Source organism: Lissotriton vulgaris, chromosome 1_1, assembly GCF_964263255.1.
Source record: "Lissotriton vulgaris chromosome 1_1, aLisVul1.2, whole genome shotgun sequence".
Taxonomy (NCBI): domain Eukaryota; kingdom Metazoa; phylum Chordata; class Amphibia; order Caudata; family Salamandridae; genus Lissotriton; species Lissotriton vulgaris.
This window is the reverse complement of record NC_141685.1, coordinates 950,581,632-950,605,018: the sequence shown is the minus strand read 5'-3', so window position 1 is coordinate 950,605,018 and position 23,387 is coordinate 950,581,632. Positions and strand designations below refer to the sequence as shown.

General features: G+C 46.6%; 1 protein-coding gene across 1 annotated transcript in view; it reads right to left on the bottom strand.

Annotated features, from left to right (window-relative positions):
• Positions 1-14,210: 14,210 nt before the first annotated feature.
• Positions 14,211-23,387, bottom strand: part of SMARCD1 (SWI/SNF related BAF chromatin remodeling complex subunit D1) — a 149,656-nt gene continuing 140,479 nt past the window's right edge. Inside the window, exon 13 of the mRNA XM_086959350.1 lies at positions 14,211-16,028. Within this exon, the coding sequence (XP_086815476.1) occupies positions 15,975-16,028 (54 nt within the window). The 3' untranslated portion in view covers positions 14,211-15,974. The remainder of the gene's footprint in view (positions 16,029-23,387) is intronic.

The following is a 23,387-nucleotide window of genomic DNA, read 5'->3' as shown; positions in this document are numbered from 1 at the left end:
TAACGACAACACCACGACCCTTCTGGACAACCTGGCCAATCTCGGACTCAAACAACTTGTTGATACCCCCACCCACCTTGCCGGGCACACGCTCGACCCAATCTTCACCTCCAGCAAACACATTTCCTTCGATCACACCACTGCCCTCCATTGGACGGACCACAGCTGCGTTCACTTCAACTACAAAAAGACCACGACCCACAACCCCTCACAACCCATTCCCAGAAGAAATTGGAACAAAATCACCACCGCCCAGCTCTCCTCTTCGCTTCACCTAAACCCCCCTGCCAAATCATCGGACCCAAACCAAGCAGCCAACAACCTCACTCAATGGATCACCCTCAGCGCCGACGAACTAGCACCCCTGAAAAACCATCAAATCAAGCAAGGCACAAAAAAGCCCCCTGGTTCAACGATGACCTTAAGAAATCCAAGAAGTTCTGCCGCACCCTCGAGAAAGTCTGGAGAAAAAACCCAACCACTGACAACCTGGCCTCCTTCAAGAACGCCACCCGCAAACACCACCAACTGATCCGATCCACCAAGAAATCAGCATTCAAAGATCGACTCGACAACAACGCCCAAAACAGCAAGGAACTATTCAACATCGTAAAAGAATTTACCAACCCCACCGTCGGCACCAACGACATCACCCCCTCCCAAGACCTCTGCGACTCTTTATCCTCTTTCTTCCACAACAAAATCGCCGACATACATAACAGCTTTGAAAACCAGTCCGAAGAACAGTCCACTCCACCCACCTCCGAACCAAAACAGCACTCTAACAACCTTTGCGCCTGGAACCCAATCACTACTGAGACACCATCCGACTGATGAACTCCATTCACTCAGGATCACCAACCGACCCATGCCCCCACCACATTTTCAACAAAGCAGACTCCATCATCGCACCCCATCTCCGCGATGTCATCAACTGCTCCTTCAACTCCGCTACCTTCTTGGAAATCTGGAAACATGCCGAACTCAGCGCCCTTCTGAAGAAACCCACAGCAGACCCCTCTGAACTTAAGAACTACCGCCCCATCTCGCTCCTCCCATTTCCTGCCAAAGTCATTGAGAAAGCCGTCAATAGTCAGCTCGCCGCCTTCCTTGAATCCAACAAATCTCTCGACCCCTCACAGTCCGGCTTCCGAGCCAAACACAGCACCGAAACCGCCCTCATCGCAGCTACAGACGCCATCCGAACGCTACTGGACAACGGAGAAACAGCTGCCCTCATCCTACTTGACCTCTCCGCCGCCTTCGACACAGTCTGTCGTAGCACCCTCATACAACGCCTCAGCAACGTCGAAATACAAGGAATAGCTCTAGACTGGATCATCTCGTTCCTCACCGGAAGAACCCAGAGAGTCCGCCTCCCCCCATTCAAATCAGAGGCCACCATAGTCATCTGCGGCGTACCACAAGGATCATCACTCAGTCCCACCCTCTTCAACGTTTACATGAGTCCCCTCGCATCCATCGCGCGACAACACAACCGCAACATCATCTCCTACGCAGACGACACCCAGCTGATCCTCTCCCTCACTAAAGACCCAAACACCGCCAAAACCAATCTACACGAAGGAATGAAAGAAGTAGCCGAGTGGATGAAGAATAGCCGTCTAAAACTAAACGGAAGTCCTCATCTTAGGATCATCCCCCTCTGCCTGGGACGACTCATGGTGGCCACCGGCCCTGGGTACAGCACCCATACCTACAGATCACGCACGCAACCTGGGCTTCATCCTAGACTCCTCCCTCTCGATGACCAGACAAGTCAATGCCGTCTCATCTTCATGCTTCAACATCCTACGCATGCTCAAAAAAATCTTCCATTGGATCCCCACCGAAACAAGAAAAACGGTCACCCACGTACTGGTCACCAGCAGACTGGATTACGGAATACCCTTTACGCCGGAACCACAGCCAAACTACAGAACAAACTCCAACGCATCCAAAACGCCTCAGCAAGACTCATACTGGACATTCCCCGTCAAGCTCACATTTCCGGTCACCTGAAAGACCTCCACTGGCTCCCAGTCAACAAGAGAATAACGTTCCGTCTCCTCACCCACGCACACAAGGCCCTCTACGACCTAGGACCCGAATGCCTCAACACTCAACTGTCATTCTACACTCCCACTCGCCAACTACGATCATCCAATCAAGCCCTCGCCGCAATTCCGCGCATCCATATATCCACCATGGGAGGAAGATCCGTCTCCTACTTAGCGACCAAAACCTACAACTCTCTCCCCACTCACCTCCGCCTTACACATGACGACTTCTCCTTCAGAAATCAGCTAAAAACCTGGCTATTCGATAAGTAAAGCACCCTCCCTCCCTCAAGCGCCTTCAGACCCTCTGGGTGAGTAGTGCGCTATACAAATTTCTGAACTTTAACACCTCACTTAATTCTTTCCTTGTACTAGACATAGATTAGGTACACCGGGGTAGGCGTATTTTAGAAAAACCAGTTGAGTACTTTTAGTCATTATTTATTGATGTATGTATTTTACGTATTTATCTATGGCTTAGAAACCATACCATGCTATTACAATATTATTTTGTAGTACTCTTTTTACTGTACGCACTTTACTTCATGCTAAGTATTGCGATTGTAGCAGTTCATTTCTTTTGCATAAATACTTTTTATTGAAAACGCCAGTCTCTATTTCTCTGCACTTCTGGTGAAACTAAGCATGCATGATTGACTGAGTGAAATAGCTATGAACAATTGTTACTTACCTGTAATCTGTGGTTCTCCAGTATTGGTGTATTTCATAGATTCACATGCCTGAATCATTCCCCGTCGTCGGAGTGGGAGTCCCACGGTACATAAAAAAGCAATAATATGCCTATAGAAACACCAAAACCTTGGTAATAACAAACCAGGAAGTAAAGTAGCCCAAGCTACAGTACAAAAAACTTCCACACTCATGACTATCCTAGTCATTTTGTATAGACCAAACTGCAGCCAATCAGGCGACAGCACCCACCAGAATGTTCTCCACAGTGGCTCAGGCTCTCAGATTTTCTCGCACAGGAGTGAAACCAAATAATCGCCTGAAGGAGCCTCTGGTGGGAGGTGGGCGGGTGCATGTGAATCTATGAAAGACACCAATACTGGAGAACCACAGATTACAGGTAAGTAACTATTGTTCTTCTCCAGTATTGGGGTGTCTTTCATAGATTCACATGCCTGAATAAGAGTAGAAGTTAAACAAGCAGTTAATGAAATATAGACAACGATGTGTACTATAAGCCAAAAAGTACCCAGCCGGATACTGATTTAATCAATGTAAGAAGATCAAGAAGGATAAAGTGAACAATTTTTATAGTGGGATACAATCCTGTATCCAATACATACATCACATAAAAAGGAAGAGAGGAAATCAAGACAGATAAAGAAGAGGTAAGTCAGGCAATTTTGAAGCGAGGGGACACTTACTTAAAGGGTTTGTGAATAGCCTAGCTGTCCCCATGTAGTAAGCACAATTTAGTGACCCAATAGAAAGACTAGTGTGCAACTACATATACAGTCGACGGCGTTTCGATCCTATACAGATTAAGGATCATCATCAGGACTAACGTTACATTGCCTGAGTTTTTGGTATTGCCATTAGTGTTATGCAAGCCTGTGGAAAAATTGGAGGAAAGGCAAGGAAATAATAAAATAATTACAAATTAGAAGTAAGAAATTAAAAGACCAACACAGTTTAGCCATACTGATGCCAGACCATGCTTAAGGTGGCGACCTTCCATACGCGAGTGAAACTGTGTAAGGTGTCACTCAGTCAAAGTAAGTAAGTGACATTTGTGGGCAACGTTACAGGGGCCAATGAGAAGGTGCTAGACGGTTGTTAGGTGAAGGAGCTTCCTATTATTAGGGCCTTGGTTCCTACTTGAGGGACCTAGGTTTTCTGTAGAGTCAGAGCTATCAGAGGAATCAATGGAGGAGTCAGAGAAGCCGACAAGAGTTTGCCATTGGTTGAAACAACCCCAAGGTCTACTATTGCGTGGGTTTGAATATGCCCTATTAGTTTAGAAATCTTTCTGGAGGTATGGGTAGGTGGTTTCAATGTGATACGCCTTGATGTCTTTTTTGACTTTATTAGTCTTTTTATTTTGATCGATTCTGTAGAAGTCGTCTACAGTTTTCTGAACTCGACCGAGTAGTGTCTTAGCCTCAGGGACTGTGTTAGTTTCTTGAAGCTTTTTCTCAATGGTATCAATTGCTATGGCAAGAGCTGTCAAGGTTTCTGTTTTCTGTTGCGATTTCAATGCCCAACACTAAGCAATGTCTTGAACAAGTGGTACCGATGTGGCTGAAGTTATGGATGTATTTGGGGTGGTCAGTGAATATCCCAGGGATATTACGGACCTAGAGGCCAACAGGAATGATGTCAGCTTTCAAATATTGTCTAAGCATAAGTGTCATCAATTGAAGACGTACTTGTTTTTTCCGTAGTTTCTCTAATTGGTCTGGTAGAGATGAAGTGACATTAAAGGGGGTTGTATCGGTAGAGTCAGCACCCGCCACGGGCATTGGTATGCGCCTGTAACTCTAACCGCCACTGCCCTTGCTTTCTCTCACAACCAGAATTGCTCATAGTTGCTATTCCCTCCACAGAGCCGACATCACCTCGCGGGTTTACTCCACATACCGGCCTATCCCTACCGCCGGTCCCCAGGATCTCCAGGCCTTCCACCGTAAGGACCTGTTCACTCAGTTTCACTAGCTACTACCACTGGGGCCGACTCAGGCCCCTAGCACCGTTACCGGTTCTGCTTGCTCGCAAGGTATGCCACCCAGTCCTACCCATGCCTTCAGTGGCCCCTTACAGTAACCCCATGCGCTTGCAGGAAGCTCCTTCACCTAACAACCGTCTAGCACCTTATCATTGGCCCCCGTAACGTTGACCACAAATGTCACTTACTTACTGTGACACCTTACACAGTTTCACTCACGTATGGAAAGTCGCCACCTTAAGCATGGTCTGGCATCAGTATGGCTAAACTGTGTTGGTCTTTTAATCTCTTACTTCTAATTTGTAATTAAATTATTATTTCCTTGCCTTACCTCCAATTTTTCCACAGACTTGCATAACACTAATTGCAATACCAAAAACTCAGGCAATGTAACGTTAGTCCTGATGATGATCCTTAATCTGTATAGGATCGAAACGCCGTCGACTGTTTATGTAGTTGCACACTAGTCTTTCCATTGTGTCACTAAATTGTGCTTACTACATGGGGACAGCTAGGCTATTCACAAACCCTTTAAGTTAGCGTCCCCTCGCTTCAAAATTGCCCGACTTACCTCCTCTTTATCGGTCTTGATTTCCTCTCTTCCTTTTTATGTGATATCTATTGGATACAGGATTGTATCCCACTGGAAAAATTGTTCACTTTATACTTCTTGATCTTCTTACATTGATTAAATCAGTATACGGCTGGGTACTTTTTGGCTTATAGTACACATCGTTGTCTATATTTCATTAACTGCTTGTTTAATATCTAATTAAGTTAAGGACCGTTGTTGCCTTATAATACTGTTACCCCTGGTCCTTGACTACCTAGAGGGTTCCCTTATTTCTTTAACACTGAATCAGAGTAGAAAGCAGTACCCATAACAAAGTCATTAGACGCTACCTGCATTACAGTATACATGTATAATAAAATAGAAAAAACATGTTATAAGCGTCTAAAAAGAGAATAGAGGAGGAGGGAGAACAGAGGCTCACCTTTTTTGAAAAGATTGCGAAGAACTGCTCTTCCCACCGAAGCATCTACATCACTGGCCGAGTCCAAACAGTAGTGCTTGGTAAAGGTGTGCCTGCTGGACCAAGTTGCAGCTCTGCAGATCTTAAGAGGCACACCAGCAAAAAGAGCGGTAGAAGAGGATACCGCTCTTGTAGAATGCGCTCTTGGTAAAGACTGTAAAGGTCTTCCTGCTTGTTGATGACAGAGTCCAATTGCTGAGGAGACCCACCGGATACAGCGCATCCCTGGCGCAGTTTTCCATAGGCCACAAACAGTTGGTCTGTTTTGCGAATAGTGGCAGTCCTTTGAAGGTAGAACTTGAGACATCTGATGTCTAAAGAGTGTAAGGCTCTTTCAGCCGCTGATTGTGGATTTGGAAAAAATGTTTTGAGAATTACTGGCTCATTAAGATGAGTCAGATGGAACTTTTGGCATATACCTAGGATTAGTACGTAGCACCACAGAATCTGAAGTAAATTGCAAGAAAGGAGATTTTGAAGTGAATGCCTGAATGTCACTGACCCTTCTACTGATGTCAATGCTAAGACCAAAGAGACCTTCCATAAAAGAAACTTGAGATCAACCTTATGAATGGGTACAAAGGGGTGACGCATGAGTTGAGCGAGCACCACATTTAAGTACCAAGATGGAGGTGGACGTCGAATTGGAGGAAACATACGGAATAGCCCTTTAAAAAATTGTCTAATTATCCTTGAAGAAAAAAGAGAATTAGATCCATCCTCCCGGAATCTGGAAATGGCTGCCAGAAATACCTTTAGAGCTGAATGCGATAAACCTGATCTAGCCAGATGAAGGAAGAAAGCAAGATCTGTTCCGGCCTAGCACGGATGGGATGCAGATTAGCAGAGAGACACCAGGCACAAAATCGCTTCCATTTGAGCTTGTAGGTTTTAATCATTGCTGGCGCTCTAGCATTGGCCAGAACTTCTTGACAATCTGCAGGGATGTCTAACTGGGCAAACTCATTGTGTTGAGGAGCCAAGCTGCTAATTTCATGGAAGCTGGGTCCGGATGGCACACTCGACCCCCTTGAGTGGTCAGGAGATTCGGTATTTGTGGCAGCTGCATTGGACTGCACTCCGAAAGGAGAAGTTCAGTGAACCAATATTGTCGAGGCCACCTTGGAGCAATCAGGATTAGGCGACATGGTTGCCTCTTTATCTTCATGATGACCTTGGGGACTAGAGGAATTGGTGGAAAAGCGTATGCAAATGTCTAAAACCAGTTCATCGAAAGCGCATCCCTGCATGAGTTCCTGTGGGGAATCCAGCTAGCAAAGCGTGGGCATTTCCGGTTCTGACTCGTCGCAAACAAATCCAGGGTGGGGGTGACCCCACTCTCGGAATACTCTATCCAGGGTCGGCTGATGGATCTCCCATTCGTGATTGGATACTGCCGACCTGCTGAGGGAGTCCGCTAGGACGTTGGAGACCCCTGGAACGCTGAAAGATTGATGTCGTGATCCAGAGCCCAATTCCAAATTTCTTGTGCTTAACGAGATAGCCGGGCCGACCTTGTACCTCCCTGTTTGCTCAGGAAATGCATACTGGTTGTATTGTCTGTTCGAATTAGAACAGTGGAACCCTCAATGATTTTTTTAAAAGGCTTCAGAGCTAGAAAGATGGCTCGTATTTTCAGGAGATTTATGTGCCACTTTTTCTGTTGTAAGTTCCATTTTCCGTTGATTGTCATTCCCTAAAGGTGTGCGCCCCATCCCTCCAGAGAAGCATCCGTGGTAACGATAAATTTGGGCACCTTTGTCAGGAATGCACATCCCCCTTGTAGGTTGCATCCTTGCATCCACCATTGAATGGAGTTTCTCATCCGAGGAGTTATGTTGATCATGTCTTCGAATGATCCTACCACCTGCACCCACTGAAAACTGAGCTCTTCTTGCAAGGGCCTCGGCCTGAGACGACAGTTGGGGATGAGAGGGATACATGAAGAGATCATCCCTAGGAAAGATTTGAACTTGCGAACAGAAACACACTCTTTTTTCAGCAGTATTGACGCCATTCTGTGGATCTTGATCTGCCTTTCTTTTGAAACAAAAACTCGGGCGAGTTACGTGTCCAACGTTGCTCCCAAGAAAGACTTCCTTTGAGATGGAGTTAGATGGGACTTTTCTAAATTGACTGAGAAACCCAGGCTCTGAAATAGTGACAGGCACCTTTGAACGTGAGCTTCTTCTGTGACTAGAGAACAGACCTTGATAAGGCACCCGTCCAAATATGGGTAAATTTGAATTCCTTCCAAACGAAGATGAGCTGCCACCGGAGCTAGTATCTTCGTGAAAACTCTGTGAGCTGACCGCAATCCAAATGGGAGGACTTTGAACTGAAAATCCCTGCCAGCCACTCAACCTCAAAACCTTCCTGTGTCTGGGAAGGATGGGCACATGGAAGTAAGCATCCTGAAGGTAGAGTGTTGCCATGTGATCCCCTTCTGAGAGAAACTGGGAGGATTTCTTGAAGTGTTAACATCCGGAAGGATAATTTCTTTAGGTATTTGTTGAGGGCACGCAGGTAGAGGATGGGACACCATTCTCCCGACTTCTTGCGTATAAGGAAAAATCTCGAATAAAATCCTTTCCCTCTTTGCAATTGAGGTACCTTTTCGATTGCTCCTTTCCGAATCATGGCAAATATTTGGGAGAACAGCTCTTTGAGATGAGCTGGCGATGGACCTTCTGGGGGAGAATTTGGAGGGGCTTTGACAAATTCCAGAATGTGGCCCTTGGATACATGTCCAGGACCCATCTGTCTGTAGTAATCTTTGACCAATTTGTAGTGGGATATTCTTCCTCCAATTTGTAAATTTGGCTTGGGTAGAAGTGGTGGCAGGTTGTTCGTCTCACTTGCTCTTGCTGGTGCCTCTTCCTCGATAAGAGGATTTCCTTCTTGTCTGGGAATAATTGTTTCCTCTCTGACAGTACATTTGCTGCCTGTACAGTTGGTATCTTTGGTTACCTTGCGTGTTGCTATATGAACGCTGCTGAGAGTAACCTCCTCTATTGGAGAAATTGCCTCTTCCTTTTGCACCACGAAAGGACGACTTACGGAATTGCAGCGTTCCCAGAGATCGTGCTGTTTCCGTGTCCTTCTTTATAGCTTGCAAAGCCTCATCCACGTGTTGGCTGAAAAGGAACTCTACATCATAGGCCATGTCCATGATTTTAGTCTGCACTTCTAAGCAAAAGGACGTAGATTTGAGCCATCCTGGTCTTATCAAAACAGCTGCACCCGCCAGCTGTCTGAAGCCTGTAGCCGCCACGTCCACCGCAGCATAAATGATTTCAGCTGAAGATTCACCTTCATGTAATATCTTCTTGGCTTCAGACTTATCAGGCTCCGAAAGCTTCTCAATATAAGGCGCTATGTCTGACCACATCTGCCTATCGTACCGACCTTCTTGCCAATTGAATCAAGACGTCTCCCCTCCCTGTCAGGGGGAGCAGTGACTTACGAAGGAAGATTCCTGGACCCCATCTGAGCCGCCTGGGTGACAACTGAGTCAGTTTTAGCCTGACTAATAAGGCATGCCGGTGAAGTGAGAGGCGCCTTATATTTCTTATATACTCGAGGTAGAACTGCCGGGAGACAGTTTGGCGTAGCCATTATCTTCAAACCCTCCTTCCAAATAAAGTCAATTATTGGGATGGTCTTCACCTGCCTTTGTGGCTGATATTTAAAATCATACAGGAAGCAATCATCCTGTTTAAACTCCATGGTGATAAGAAATCTTTTCGTTGCCCTGTCCATGATTTGATGAAAAGTCGCAATGTCTACTGGCGGAGAGTCCGCCGTAGGTGGACCAGCTGGAGAAGGAGTTTGTGCTTGATAATCGTCCCACTCCGACAGTACTGATTTGTCGTCTACTTCACCTTCTTCTCTTTCCTCATCAGAAGTAACATCATCCTGGGTGTGATGAGATGGTACCGGCGAAGGAGGCATTGTAGGTTGTGTCTCCCAGATTGGCAGCGGAGAGGTTTGTCTTGGATGTCTTAATGGTGCTGTAGATGCTTGTGGCATAGGCGTTGACAGGCGTGAATCACTGGACTCGGAAGGTGGGATCCGGCGGTAATATTCACTCAACATATATTGAAGGTTATGGAGTAAATCCAATGGCATCTGTGCAGTAGGCACCGACACGGGAGCCAAACCAGAAGGCTCAAGGAACTGATCCTCTTCCTCATGATCTTCATCCTGATATTTTATAAGCAGCTCAGATGGGCTTCTGGCTGCACGAAAACTCATCTTCGTAGGATTCCTCCTCCTCCTGAGAGTCTAATAACTGCTCCGGCAACTTTAACGGTGATAGAGCCGCTAAGGATGATCCACGTCTTTCTAGCAATGAAGTGAAGGTCTGGGCTAATTTAAGGCCCAGCGGACAACACCTAAAACCTTCTTGAGTTACCTGTTTCGGCGTACAAATCACAGAGACACGGGACACTTCCTTCGGCGTCAAAGATCAGCATTTATTTACTGCAGGGATACAGAAATTGCTAGAAGTACAACAGAGTGTAGGTTCTGAGAGTCTGCTTCGAATTGCAAAAGTGGATCGCTTCTTTTATACACATTTTCGCCATTGCACAACATACGAACAAAAGGTTACAACTCAGTTCCCACAGTAAACTTCAAAAGGGTCGCATTCATGTTTTCAGAAGCCCGGAACATAATTACAGTAACATTGCTGGTTCCCAACTGTAAAAGCACGCTATCCCACCATTAGGCACATTCCATTCTAGTTGTAAATGAGCTAAGAGAAGGGACAGGAACAGGTGCAAGGAAAACAAAGACAGACAACAGATTGAAAAGAGTGTGGAGCAATAGCGGAAGCGTGATCACAGGATCAAAGGATTCGAGCCTAGCGCATGCAAGGCTGAAACAATAGACCGGCACGGCAAGATGAGCCTCGAGTGGAGCCATCTGCTTCTGCAGTGTCATTCCCCTAGTCATAAAGACACACTCAAAGGATTCTACATCTTCCGCAAGAGTTTAGGCATCCCAGGGTCATCAGGCGGACATTGTTCGTTCGCCGGCTACATGAGGGCAAGAAACAAAATGGATGCCGTATCTAAAATGGAACCCGAGGGTTCAGATGAAGAAACCCGTAAATAAGACGAACCCTTCCAAGTAGTGTAGCGAAAACGCGCACACCGACTAAACTCGTCATTTGCGGTTCGTAGATACCAAACTCATCCATCTCCGATCAAGCCCAAAACGTCATTACGATTCTCACGGAACCTCAGAAGCGGTCGTAGACGGTGAAGGTAAAGTGACTGTAAACGGCTTAGCTGACCACACTTGCAGTTCTGTACAAGTTGATAGTGGAAGCGTCGACGGTACCACCGTCGTCGGTGTCGTGGACGGACCAATAACAGTCTGTGGAACAGCAATCTTCATCGGCGTCGATACTTTCGTCGATGAGGCAGTCATCGTCTGCGATGATTTAGTCGACGATGTAATCTTCGTCGACTGTGTGGCTGTCAACGATGTAATCTTCGTCGACGATGACGTCGACGGGAGTGTCTTCTTCGTCGACGGTATGGTAATCCTAGTCGACGAGGACATCGACGGGAGGGTGATATTTGTTGACGATGAGCCAGTCGACGGTATGACTTTCGTCGACGCATGAGTCGACGACGAAGCGCTCATCGACGGTACCTTCAAAATCTTTGTCGACGGAGGGGCGTCGACGATCGATGGCATTATCTTCGTCAACGAGATGGGACGAACAATTACCTGAACCAGCGTCGACGGTGAGGAAGCTGAAGACATCACCATTTCAGGTCTTGGTGAGGAGAATGTTACCGTCGATGTTGAAGACGCGTCGATGTTAAGAAACGTGAACGGTGGAGCCGTCGTCGACGCTGAAGACAACAAGGTTTTTCTCTGAGGTAATATTTTATGAGAAGCTGTCTTGGAAGATGAAGATTTTCCAGTTTTCTTTGGGGGCGTACTAGGACCAGATTTAAAAGGTGGAGAAGCCTTTTTTGAAGTAGAAGTAGAAGGCACGCCAGAATCCTGAGAGGATTGGGCTTTCCTCAACACCTTTGCCCCAGGATAAGCCTTCTCAACCTCAGCCTTCCTCTTTCTAGAGGACATAGTAGACCCAGAGGCAATACTTCCTACCTCAGAAACGGGGTTATCCTGGTCCTTGATCTTCTGGAGCCACAGGAGAAGACAACCCTCTCTGTCCCTGAGGGTCTTTTGAGTTAAGGTTCTGCAGATCTTACACTCCTTTACCTCATGATCTGGATATAAACAATAAATACATTTCTTGTGAGGATCCTCCTTAAACAACCTCAGCTTCCCACAAGAATCACAGGCCCTGAAGATGGATTTAGAAGTAGACATCTTTTAGAAGGTAAAAACCAACCAAAGTAATGAAGGAACTGAGCAAAGCTCAGGGAGACTCCCTTCACACGACGTGCGGTAGAAAATGTGAGAGCTTGAGCCTCTGAGAACATTCTGGTGGGTGCTGTCGCCTGATTGGCTGCAGTTTGGTCTATACAAAATGACTAGGATAGTCACGAGTGTGAACGTTTTTTGTACTGTAGCTTGGGCTACTTTACTTCCTGGTTTGTTATTACCAAGGTTTTGGTGTTTCTATAGGCATATTATTGCTTTTTTATGAACCGTGGGACTCCAACTCCGATGACGGGGAATGATTCAGGCATGTGAATCTATAAAAGACACCCCAATACTGGAGAACTATTGTTTCCGTGACTCTAGAGATACGTTTCTTATTCTTGGGAAACAAAGTTGTCATGTTTATGAGGTTACAGATGCAAAAATAACAGTTGATGGACAGAATGCAGAACAATGTCATACATTCACCCCAGTACAGAGATCTCCACACCACCCCAGTTCAGACATGGCCATATGCAAATCACCCTTGATCCTGTGCCTCATGGGAACAGTCCAGTCCGAACTGCCAAGCCACGTCTTTCCTGGACCGGAATCAAGCATCCTAGGACCGGTTTCTGGCTATCAGCCATCTTCAGCCAGGATAGCTTGACTCCAGTGGTGTGGAGAGCCTGGGACTCACGTCTGAGCATACCCATCCCACTCATGGTGACAAATGCAAAAATAACTGGGTCAAGGCTTATTTGCATATGGCCATGTCTGAACTGGGGTGGTGTGGAGTGCAAAAAAACGATGGATTTGGGCCCAGGTCTCTGTTCTTCAGCCAGGATAGCTTGACTCCAGTGGTGTGGAGAGCCTTGGACTCACGTCTGAGCAAACCCATCCCACTCAGGGTGACAAATGCAAAAATAACTGGGTCAAGGCTGATTTGCATATTGCCATGTCTGAACTGGGGTGGTGTATAGTGCAAAAAAACGATAGATTTGGGCCCAGATCTCTGTACTGGGTTGAATGTATGACATTGTTAAATGTAAATGTATGTAAATGTAAATGTATAGGCATTTATATAGCGCACTACTTACCTGGAGGGTCCCAAGGCGCTTCGACCGCTGCGAAACCCTTCCTGGCTTCCCTGAGAGATGGTCCCTTAATGGGTATCTCCAGGGTGAGACCAGGCATCCCCGGCGGTCTGGTGGGGCCGTTAGTGAAGATGAGGCAAGCTAATGCCCAGAGTTGCCGAGTGTGATCGCTGATCAGAGTGGGCACCGAGGCGAGAGAATTATCGAGTCCGCTGACCCTGGTCCAGAAACCTGCCGCGCCGGGAATCGAACCCTGGTCCCGGGCCGTCCTCTGCTCTCGGGTCTGCCGCCTCTAACCATTAGAACCATTGTTCTACACTCTGTCCATCAACTGCTGTTTTTGCATTTGTCACCACAAGTGGGATGGGTATGCTCAGACGTGAGTCCCATGCTCTCCACACCACTGGAGTCAAGCTATCCTGGCTGAAGACGGCTGATAGCCAGAAACCAGTCCTAGGATGCTTGATTCCGGTCCAGTAAAGACATGGCTTGGCAGTTCGGGCTGGACTGTTCCCATGAGGCACTGGGTCAAGGCTGATTTGCATATGGCCATGTCTGAACTGGGGTGGTGTGGAGTGCAAAAAACGATGGATTTGGGTCCAGATCTCTGTACTGGGGTGAATGTATGACATTTTTCTGCATTCTGTCCATCAACTGTTTTTGCACGTTTATGAGGTTATCCAATACTAATCCCTTCTTGTGTATTCGAGAAAGTGTCTAGTGATCTATGAGCTAGCTGGCACTCACAATTAAGTCTAATATATTCGATAGAGACCTAGTCGACCTAAGTCCTACGTCTAAACTATAGGATATATTATTCCAATGCGCAGAGCCTATTAAGAATATAGGAACTACACTACAAGAGACAGAAGATTGTTTGCTTACAGCTGTAGACACACAACTTTCCATTTTTGATACAAAGACTAAAAGTAGCCCAGTGAGGTGGAAAAAAACAACACAAAAACAAGACTCACTTTAAGATATTTTTATTAAAACGGGTGTCTCTAGCAGGGAAACGTACAAAATAAATTTGGTCCATCAAAAAACGTTAAGTTAATAAAAAACATGAAATCTGCCAGGATCCCACGTTTAATGGAACCGAGGCATAAATGACACAGGACAGGCAGGGAGAGACGCTGGGGCGCCAGGTATGCATCCAATCTCAGAAATACCAGCTGTGGGGGCCAGTAGCACACTTACTTTGCCAACGTAGACAGATGTAATCCATTCACCTGGGTAGCTCTACAGCACCATCAAGATCTGAAGCAGGGGTTAGAGAATCTGAGGTATTCCAAGCGAAGAAGAAGTAATGGTTGCTTGAATTAAGGCAGGCACCCAGGAATCTTGTGGACAGGGTCCAAGACAGAAAGGAGTGTGCTGGCATCAAAAAGGTCAGCACAGCTTCCAATGTGGTTCATCTATTTCAAAAGCCAGAGGCAGCTTGGTCCAAAAGATTATCACCAGGAGAGGTCACGCTAAAGTGTCTATACTTCCCAAGTCTGTGGCAAATTAATTCACAGAGATCTTCCACTATAAACCTAGAGGGAGGTAATTTCAGAAAAAGACTACTGCATGCTTGTGTCCGAGAACTGAAGCCTGGAGTAAAGGCAAATCAAGCCTTACGGATTATTGTGACTGATAATACACCTGTGATGTGTCACGGTAAAGCATTTGTGTTGTAATAACAAGAGAATTGAAAAAAATCTAAAGAAAATCTCCCTTACTGTTACAATAGATAGAGTTTGAAATAAGTATTTCTACACCACTCTACCAGCCAACTACTGACTAGTAGGTCGGTCGGGATTTTATCAGAAATTGAAATTTACTCGTAAACATCATAGAATGGGCATCCATTAGGATAGGATAGGATGCTCACTAGCTAGCTCCTAAGAAGATCAAATACATTTGGACCAACATTCACTTACTGCCCCCTAGATCCTCCTCACATTTGTTCCATTTTCATTAGCTTGCAAGGTTTAACTAGGCTCATTCAGATTCAATTCACTAAAGATGCAAACATCCAACTGTCTCACACACTAAACGAGTCTCAAAGGAAAATCAACGTATCACGACTAACATGGGTCAAATAATTACATCTTTGCGGAATGGATAAAATGCAGTTTACACACCCTAACAGCTTCATTTAACTGTGCACCCATACCCACCACTCAACCTGCACTACAGACCTTAAGGTTGCGTTGAGAAACAAGCCATCACTCTGTTAGGCAAGTTGATACGCTAACCAAGGCAGTACTTTGAACCAAGTGTCGAGACGGCAGCAGAAGGCAGTTCTAGTGAATATAACTTGTGCCTGCCTGTCCGCCCCTCTATCTATCCAAATGTGGACATGTGTCAGGAGAGAAATACAAGGCTTTGTTCCAGAGTGAGCAGTCTAAAGACATGTCTTGGTCAGGGCCCCAAAAAGCAGTGTCCTTCCTGAAACAATCTTGAGTGTGAAGAAAAGAATATTTAGCTCACAAGCGTGGAAGCCACTCTTGTACTAGGTGAAAGCTTCAAAACGCCAGTAACACCAACTGTCCAGTATGGAGACAGAGCCACAAAATGTGACGGCTTCCGCCAGTGTCCTGGTGAGTCGAGGTATGTATGTCTTGTAATTGCATGTGTGCACATCCAGTGCTGGAATCCGAAGGCATCCATGCTGAATCCAAGACGATAAACTGTAGGCTCTTACAGCCCGGCAGCTCAATGCAGCACTAACAACCTGGCCCTAAGTTTAGGTGTTGCGAATCCCCAGTGCTTGCTCAAGCTCCTGTCGCCTCTGTTGCACCTGTGGGGAAAGGATTCATAACAGTTAGCAACGCACGAAACAGAGTTATTCTTCATTGTGTGCTAAGAATTTAAAAACATCATTGTTCTTATGATCCTTAATGATACATTAACAGAATTTACATTGTATTAACCAATGCCAATTCACAAAGTAACATCTGTTTTATTTCATGTCCTCTAAAGACATTAAAACCTAGAGGTTACATCTTAACCTCTTGGGTGCAAGGACATGCTCAGGATCGCCCCATCACACATTTTCCATGCATTTCTGTGACGTATTCTTCCAGAATCAGAAAGAATCCACAAAATACCTACCACACAGAGTTTCACTTGTCCCAATAAAAATGTTGCCCCACTAGTATGGCTGGGCCTGGTGCCCGTGACAGGAAAGGATCAAACTAACATCAATGGGAGTCCTCGCAAAGGGACACTCCTTGATCTCAGTTTGTGTCGCAGACACTAGGCCCAGTCACACAAGTAGGACTGCAGTTTTATTGAGATAAGTGGGAGAATGCTGAATTGAAGGAATGTTATGGATTCCTGCCGATTCCAGAAACTTACGTCACAGAAATGCAAGAAAAGTGTATAATATTAGTCAATATTTGAGGTTTGCAAGGTCTTCTGGGTAAGAAAACGTGGTGAGAGCCATGCAAGTCACCCCACCCTAGATTTCCCCAGGTGTCTAGTTTTAAAAAATGTGCAGGTATGCTAGGTTCCACTAGGTGCCAGCTGAGCTAGACCCCCAAATCCACGGCTAGCTACACTGGCTCCCCATCGAAGCTAGAGTCACCTTCAAGATGCTCACCCACACTCACAAGGCCCTCCACAACACCAGACCAGCATACCTGAACAGCAGACTCAAATTCCACGCACCCCAAAGGACCCTACGAGCAGCCCAACTCTCCTACGCCGTGGTCCCTCGCACCAGAAAGACCAGATCATGCTGGCGCTCCTCCTTCTTCGCGGCCAGAGCCTGGAACGCCCTCCCTCGCCACGTCAGACAGACATCTCTCCCCATCTTCACAAGAAACCTCAAAACCTGGCTCTTCAACAGACCCCCTCCTTGATGGACTGGAACCTGCATACCCTCCCCCCCGCGCCTTGAGACTCTCACAGGTGAGTAGTATCGCTTAACAAACGCATGATTCATTGGGATTTCTGTGTTTGGAGGTTCATGCACCTTGAAAAGGGAGGTTTTGTAGCTGAGCTTCCCAAACAAATCAGGGAAGAATCCTCTGTGAGAATTATTGGTGGAACTGGGTCTTGAAACAGACTCCCCTTGGATAAATTCTGTGGATTCCACCACTGCAAAAAGTGATGTGTGCAGCTATCCAACCAACACTAGATCGTGAAGTTGACCCAGTCACTCTGTCCATTGATGGGATATACATTCCTGGAGAGGTCTCATGTTTAGTCTGGCATGTGGGACTATTAAAATGCAAGATGCCATCATGTCTAGAAGTCGTAGAAATATTATCGCTGGGATTTTAGTCCAAGTTTGAAACTGTTCAGTTAATGTTACTGAGCTGTTTATTCTGACTGTATTTGGATATGCCAACGCCGACTGTGTTTTTTTGTTTTAAACATATTTTATTGATTTTTAATTTCCGTTCATAATCTTATTAAGTGTTCATATAAGTACATCACATGTCAGAAATATGATTGGTGCTACAATTAAGTCATTGAAGTTCATTATCAGTGATCCGTAACTGGTAACCAGAAAGAAAACCCCCGTACATACCTCCCCCCACCCCCAATAACTTTGTTCCCAATTCAATAGCAAAATTCGTATCTGTACATTTGCATTCCAAGTAAGTTAAGTTACATACAACTGCATAACACAGCCACATATTCCGTTGGATAGTCAGGTGTGGGCAATTTGCAGTATTTACTACGCATATATATTTTAATCTTCAAATTAGCGCATCGGGTTCCTCCGATCAGAGCGCCTCTAACATAGCCTCTCATTCTAGGGCTATCGGTGTTTTACGTAATCCTCTCGCTTCTTCTCTGCGCAGGGCTGCACCTTCTGCACTACCCCATTTTATCATTTCCGCGTGCCATATGTGTATCTTAGGGGGCCTGCTGGATTTCCAGCGCATCGTAATATTCCTACTAGCCAGAAGGAACACCAGGTCGATGAAGCGAAATTGTACCTTGTGCTTTGATCTGTGTTTGTGTATGCCCAGCAGGCATTCCTCCACTGCATCGTCGAGAGTAAGGTGCATCACTGTTCCCAACATCTCTCTAATCCTGACCCAGTAGTCTAATAGGGAGGGGCATGTCCACAGCATATGTAATAATCCCGCTCCCGGGATATGGCATCGTGGGCACAAATGTTGTGTCTGGGGGAACATTTTATCCAGCCGATCAGGAGCCAGATAGGCCCGGTGGAGTATCATGGTTTGTATAACCTTGAATCTCGAGTTTCGAGAAACCTTTTTGGGATGCTCCAGAACCTTCTCCCACTCTTTGTCCGATAGTTCCCTACCTATCTCCTCCCCCCATACAGCGCGCAATGAATCTAAGCTCATCCTGGTATGGGCGCTGATCCCATGATATATCCAGCGGGTCAGGTGCCGCCCTCTCCCCATATAATGTACCATCTACCAATTCATTTTGGTGGGGTTCCTGGCCCTGCGGTGCCCAATATTTTTTAATGTACTGTAGGAGAGCAGCGTGGGTTAAAAATAAGTGTGGCGGTGCGCCTGTCTCGTGAACGAACGTGTCATAAGCCAACAGGAGCTCGTGTCTAAATAGGTCTGCCACTGTTGCGACACCAGAGTCTGCCCATGGCGTCAGTTTTCGTTTAGTCAGGACACCAGCGGCAAGCGGGATGCCCAATAGAGGTATATTGCTTGCATATGTGGAGGGTGTCTTTGTGTCTTGGGTTGCCTCCTTCCACCACGTTAATGCAGTGGTTAGTAGTGTAGGTAAGTCTCTCTGCAGTTTGTAGCTGGGCAGTAAGAGCGTGTAGGGCGCCTTTGTCCAAGTCAGTCGTAGTGTATCCTATTTCATGGAGATTACGGCCTGCCGCCCAGTAGGATAACCATTGTAATTGGCAGGCGTAATAATATGCACGGAAGTCCGAGACACCCAACCCTCACATACTAGTACCTACCTGCAGTTTCTTCAAGCTAATACGCCGCCGTCCTGCACCCCATATTAATTCTATTAGCAGCGTGTTCAATGTTTGAAAGGTGGATAGTGGCACTATTAGGGGCAAGTTCGTAAAATAATGAAGCAGCCGTGGTAGAACTACCATTTTCGCTATTGCGACTCTCCCCAGAACGGATAAGGGTAGCGAGGTCCAAAAAAACAATACTGGATCGTAGGGATCGTATAGTCCTGCGAAGATTGCTCTCTAACATGTCAGCATGTATTCTATACACTTGGATACCCAAGTATTTGAATGTAGTGGGAGCAACCTGCAGTGGAGTGTTCCCGAAGTCCACCTCTACGGTGGCAGCATGATCTGTAAAGAAAGAGGCCTGTGATTTGGCTATATTCACGGCCAGGCATGATCTCGAAGGACTTAAACAAGTCGTAGAGTGGCGCTAAAGGCTGACGGAGGTCACGGAGATAAATAATTATGTCATCAGCATACGCTGAAAAAAGATGGGTAGTGTGTCTGAGTGGTATTCCCATATCTGGGACGGTCTGCCTCATTGCAATCGCCAAGGGTTCCAGTGCTAGTATAAAAATCAGAGGCGATAACGGGCAGCCCTGTGTCGTCCCACGGTGTATCCTTTATTCGCCCGAGATGTGTTTACCGTTCCTCACTCTTGCTGTCGGCTCCACGTAAAGCAGTCTCAGCCATGTTATATAACTCTCTGGTATCCCAAATCGCGGTAGCGCCCAAAACATGTATTCCCAGTGGATCGAATCAAACGCCTGCTTAAGGTCTAAAGAGAGACATCCCGCGTGAGGAAATTCCTGCGGTGCCTCCGACATCAAGTGGTGTAACTTCCTAGTGTTCAGGGAGGTGCTACTCGCTGGTATGAACCCTGTCTGATCTACATGTATCAGTTGGTGTAAGTAGGGTTGGAGCCTGTGGCCAGTACCTTACTCAGTATTTTGCATTCAGTGGGCAATAGCGATAGCGGGCGATAATTGGCCATGTCCGTGTGATCCCTACCTGGCTTAGGCAATGATATTACCAGTGCTTGCGCGGTGGTAAGAGGTAGTGCACCTTCCTCCCAGATCGTCTTGTATAAGTCTACTAATTTAGGTACTAACGTCTCTGCGTACGTGGTGTAAAATTCGATGGTTTCCATACCAGGGGTCTTATTACGAGGGAGGCCCTTCCTAGCAACCCTTATTTCCTGTGGGGTTATGGGCCCTGAAAGGTCTTTTTGTGCCGTGGGTGTCCGTGTGGGAAAGGTCAAGGTGGATAGGAAAAAGTCAGTTCGCTCATCTGGCGCCGTCTCTGGTATACTATATAAAGAAGCATAGTATGTTTTGAAGGCCTCATTGATCTCTCCTTGTGTGTATATGCTTGTGTTATCAACCTTTTTAATTTCAGTAATCATTATTGAGGGAGGAGTATCCCGGAGAAGTCTGGCTAGCATAGTGCCTGCTCTGTCTGCATCTACATGTGTACGTCTGGTGTATTCTTGATAATCTAGGTTTCTAAGAGATTCCAACAGTTCAGCATGTACAATCCGCAGTTCCTGGAGTGCCCCTGAGTGTTGTCATCATTCGCTGTCAGCTGTTCTAACCTGCCCATCTTCGTTTCGGTTTCTACCAATGACCTATGCAATTCTTGTCGTGCCCCCACCGTTATGCTGATTGCCCTGCCCCGCAACACTGCCTTGAACGCATCCCATTCTATCAATCTGTTGGTCGCAGTGTCGCTGTTTTCGGTGAAGTACCGATCTATTGTGTGTAGTATATCTGTGCGAAATACCGTATCTTCTAGTAACTGTGGCCATAGGCGCCATGTGGGGATCGGTGAAGGTACCCTGCCCCACGTGATAGTGACCCTCAGTGGGTTGTGATTGGAGAATGTTTTGGGTAGGTATGTAGAGAGAATCACCTGCATTGCAATATCACTAGAGCATATAATCCTGTCTATTCTAGTGTGTAATAAATGCACTACTGAGTAAAATTAATATTCCCGGTGGTCTTGATGTCGCATCCTCCACACATCACAGAGTCTCCAACCAGTCATCCAACGTACCAGCGCCTCAGTTTGCTTGAGTACCCCTGTGCCGCGTAGTGGCGGGTGCGATCTATCTAAGGTTACATCCACTACCGTATTGTAATCCCCACCCAGTATCCAGAGGCACGTATCCCATCCTGCCACCCAGTATCCAGGGGCACGTATCCCATCCTGCAACTGTACCACTGAGTAAATCCCAGTATTTGTCCTGATCAAAATTAGGGGCATAGATGGATCCCAACACCACCAGTTGACCATCCAGTGTCCCCCGTACAAAAACATATCTGCCCTCCTTATCGATTTTTTGTTCATGCGCCACAAAGGGCACCCCATGGCGTACCCATATCGTAGAACCTCTAGCGTATCCTGAAAGAGGTGGAGAAAATCTGTCCTCTCCATTTCTTCCTAAGTTTTACTATTTCACCGGCCACCATGTTTGATTCCTGTAAACAGGCTATTTGCACCTTGCGTCGAGTCAGCTGTGCATGTATCCTATGACGTTTGTGTGTGGTGCCCATACCCCGTACGTTCCAGGTGACTATAGTATAGCTGTCCAGTGCATGCATTGTGTCAATTTGTACATCTTATAGGATGCAAATGTGGTGCGTAGTAACGCGACTAAAGTGGTATCTGCGTCATGAAAGTTACCATCCCTCACCCCAACTATCCCAATATACGGTCTGGGACCAGAACTATACCAGACCACAACGTAACAGTGCAACAAGCAAATCAAAAATTGTAAACCAAGGCCCTTCGCCATGTGGGGGGCGGTTCCTGCACCTCGCATGCGCATGTGCATTACCTTGAGAATGGTTTCCGAGCCCTATCAGTATTCTCCTGCAATAGGCATATAATTAGCGGATAACAATGTTCAACAGTGTACCGTAGTTACGCCTTAGAAATGCATCATAGTGTATACTTGCATGAATATATTAACCAAATAAGTCTGTGATCAGTTGGGGTGTAGCCGATGGAAACAGTGCTACGCTGCCTTCAGAGTCCGAACCATGCGAAGATTCCTCTTCTGTGGAGGATTTAGTCTCGTTACCAGCTCGCGGACCATTTGTGAAGGTTGCCGTCACGATGATCGCCTTTTGCTTAGATTGTTGCAGTCGTTGCGAGGGGTCTCGCTTACTTTGGAAGGTCCTTCGGATGTGTCCACCTCTGCGACCCATTGATGCAGTCTGTTGAGATCCCTTGGCGGGGCCCCGGCGGCTAGTGGCGTCTGCTGCGGCAGTCGGCTCCATCACCTCGATCCAGTCCTCTACGTCCCCAGGGCTCTCAAAGAAGTAGTTTTTTTTGTTCATGTAGTATCTTCAGGCGTGCCGGAAACAAGAGAGCATATTGGATATTCAGGTCCCTTAGCCTTCGCTTCACATACAAGAATGAGGAACGCTAGCGCTGAACCGTCTGCGTGTAGTCCGGATATAGGGAGACTCTTGTGTTTTCAATGGGGATCGGCGCCTTTTCTCTGGCCTTCTGCAATAATTCGTCTCTATCTCTGAAATTGAGCAATTTCACAATAAGGGGACGTGGTGGGGCACCCGGTTTCGGTCTGCCAGTAGGTATGCGATGTGCACGTTCAATGCAATATTGCGAGGAGAGACCTTCCATCGTCACATGGTCCCTGAATCATTGTTCCATGTAGCTCGTGGCGTCAGTTCCTTCACTTTTCTCCAGCAGGCCGATCACTCTAATGTTATTGCGCCTTGCCCTTCCTTCCGCGTCCTCCACCCGGTCTATTAGGGCGGCTACCTAAGTCTGCAGGGTTTTCACATCCGCCTCCACTTGTTTCTGTAGTGGTAGCATCTCCGCTAAGGTCTTGGGGTGGTCTTTTACCTTGTCCGCTACCTTCGCGTGATCCGTTCTCAGTAGGGTTAAACCTGTGGTTAGAGTACCTATCTGCGACTCTATGGCCTTCCGGGAGTCTCTCACTTCCTGCAGAATAAGGTCCAGCTTGTCTATCTTTGCGGGCACCACCGTAGGGGGGACACAGCCTGATCTCGGCGTAGCATCCACATCCTCTGACATATCGTGCGTGGGGTCCACCACCAACTGACCCTGATGTTTCAATCTGTTTCGTCTCATAGTGTTGGGGTAGTGCTGTCCCCCTTCGTATCCCAGTAATATTATAGGGGTAAGGAGGGAGCAGGGTACACTCCAGCTGAATTTCAGTGGTATTGTCACCCAAGTCCC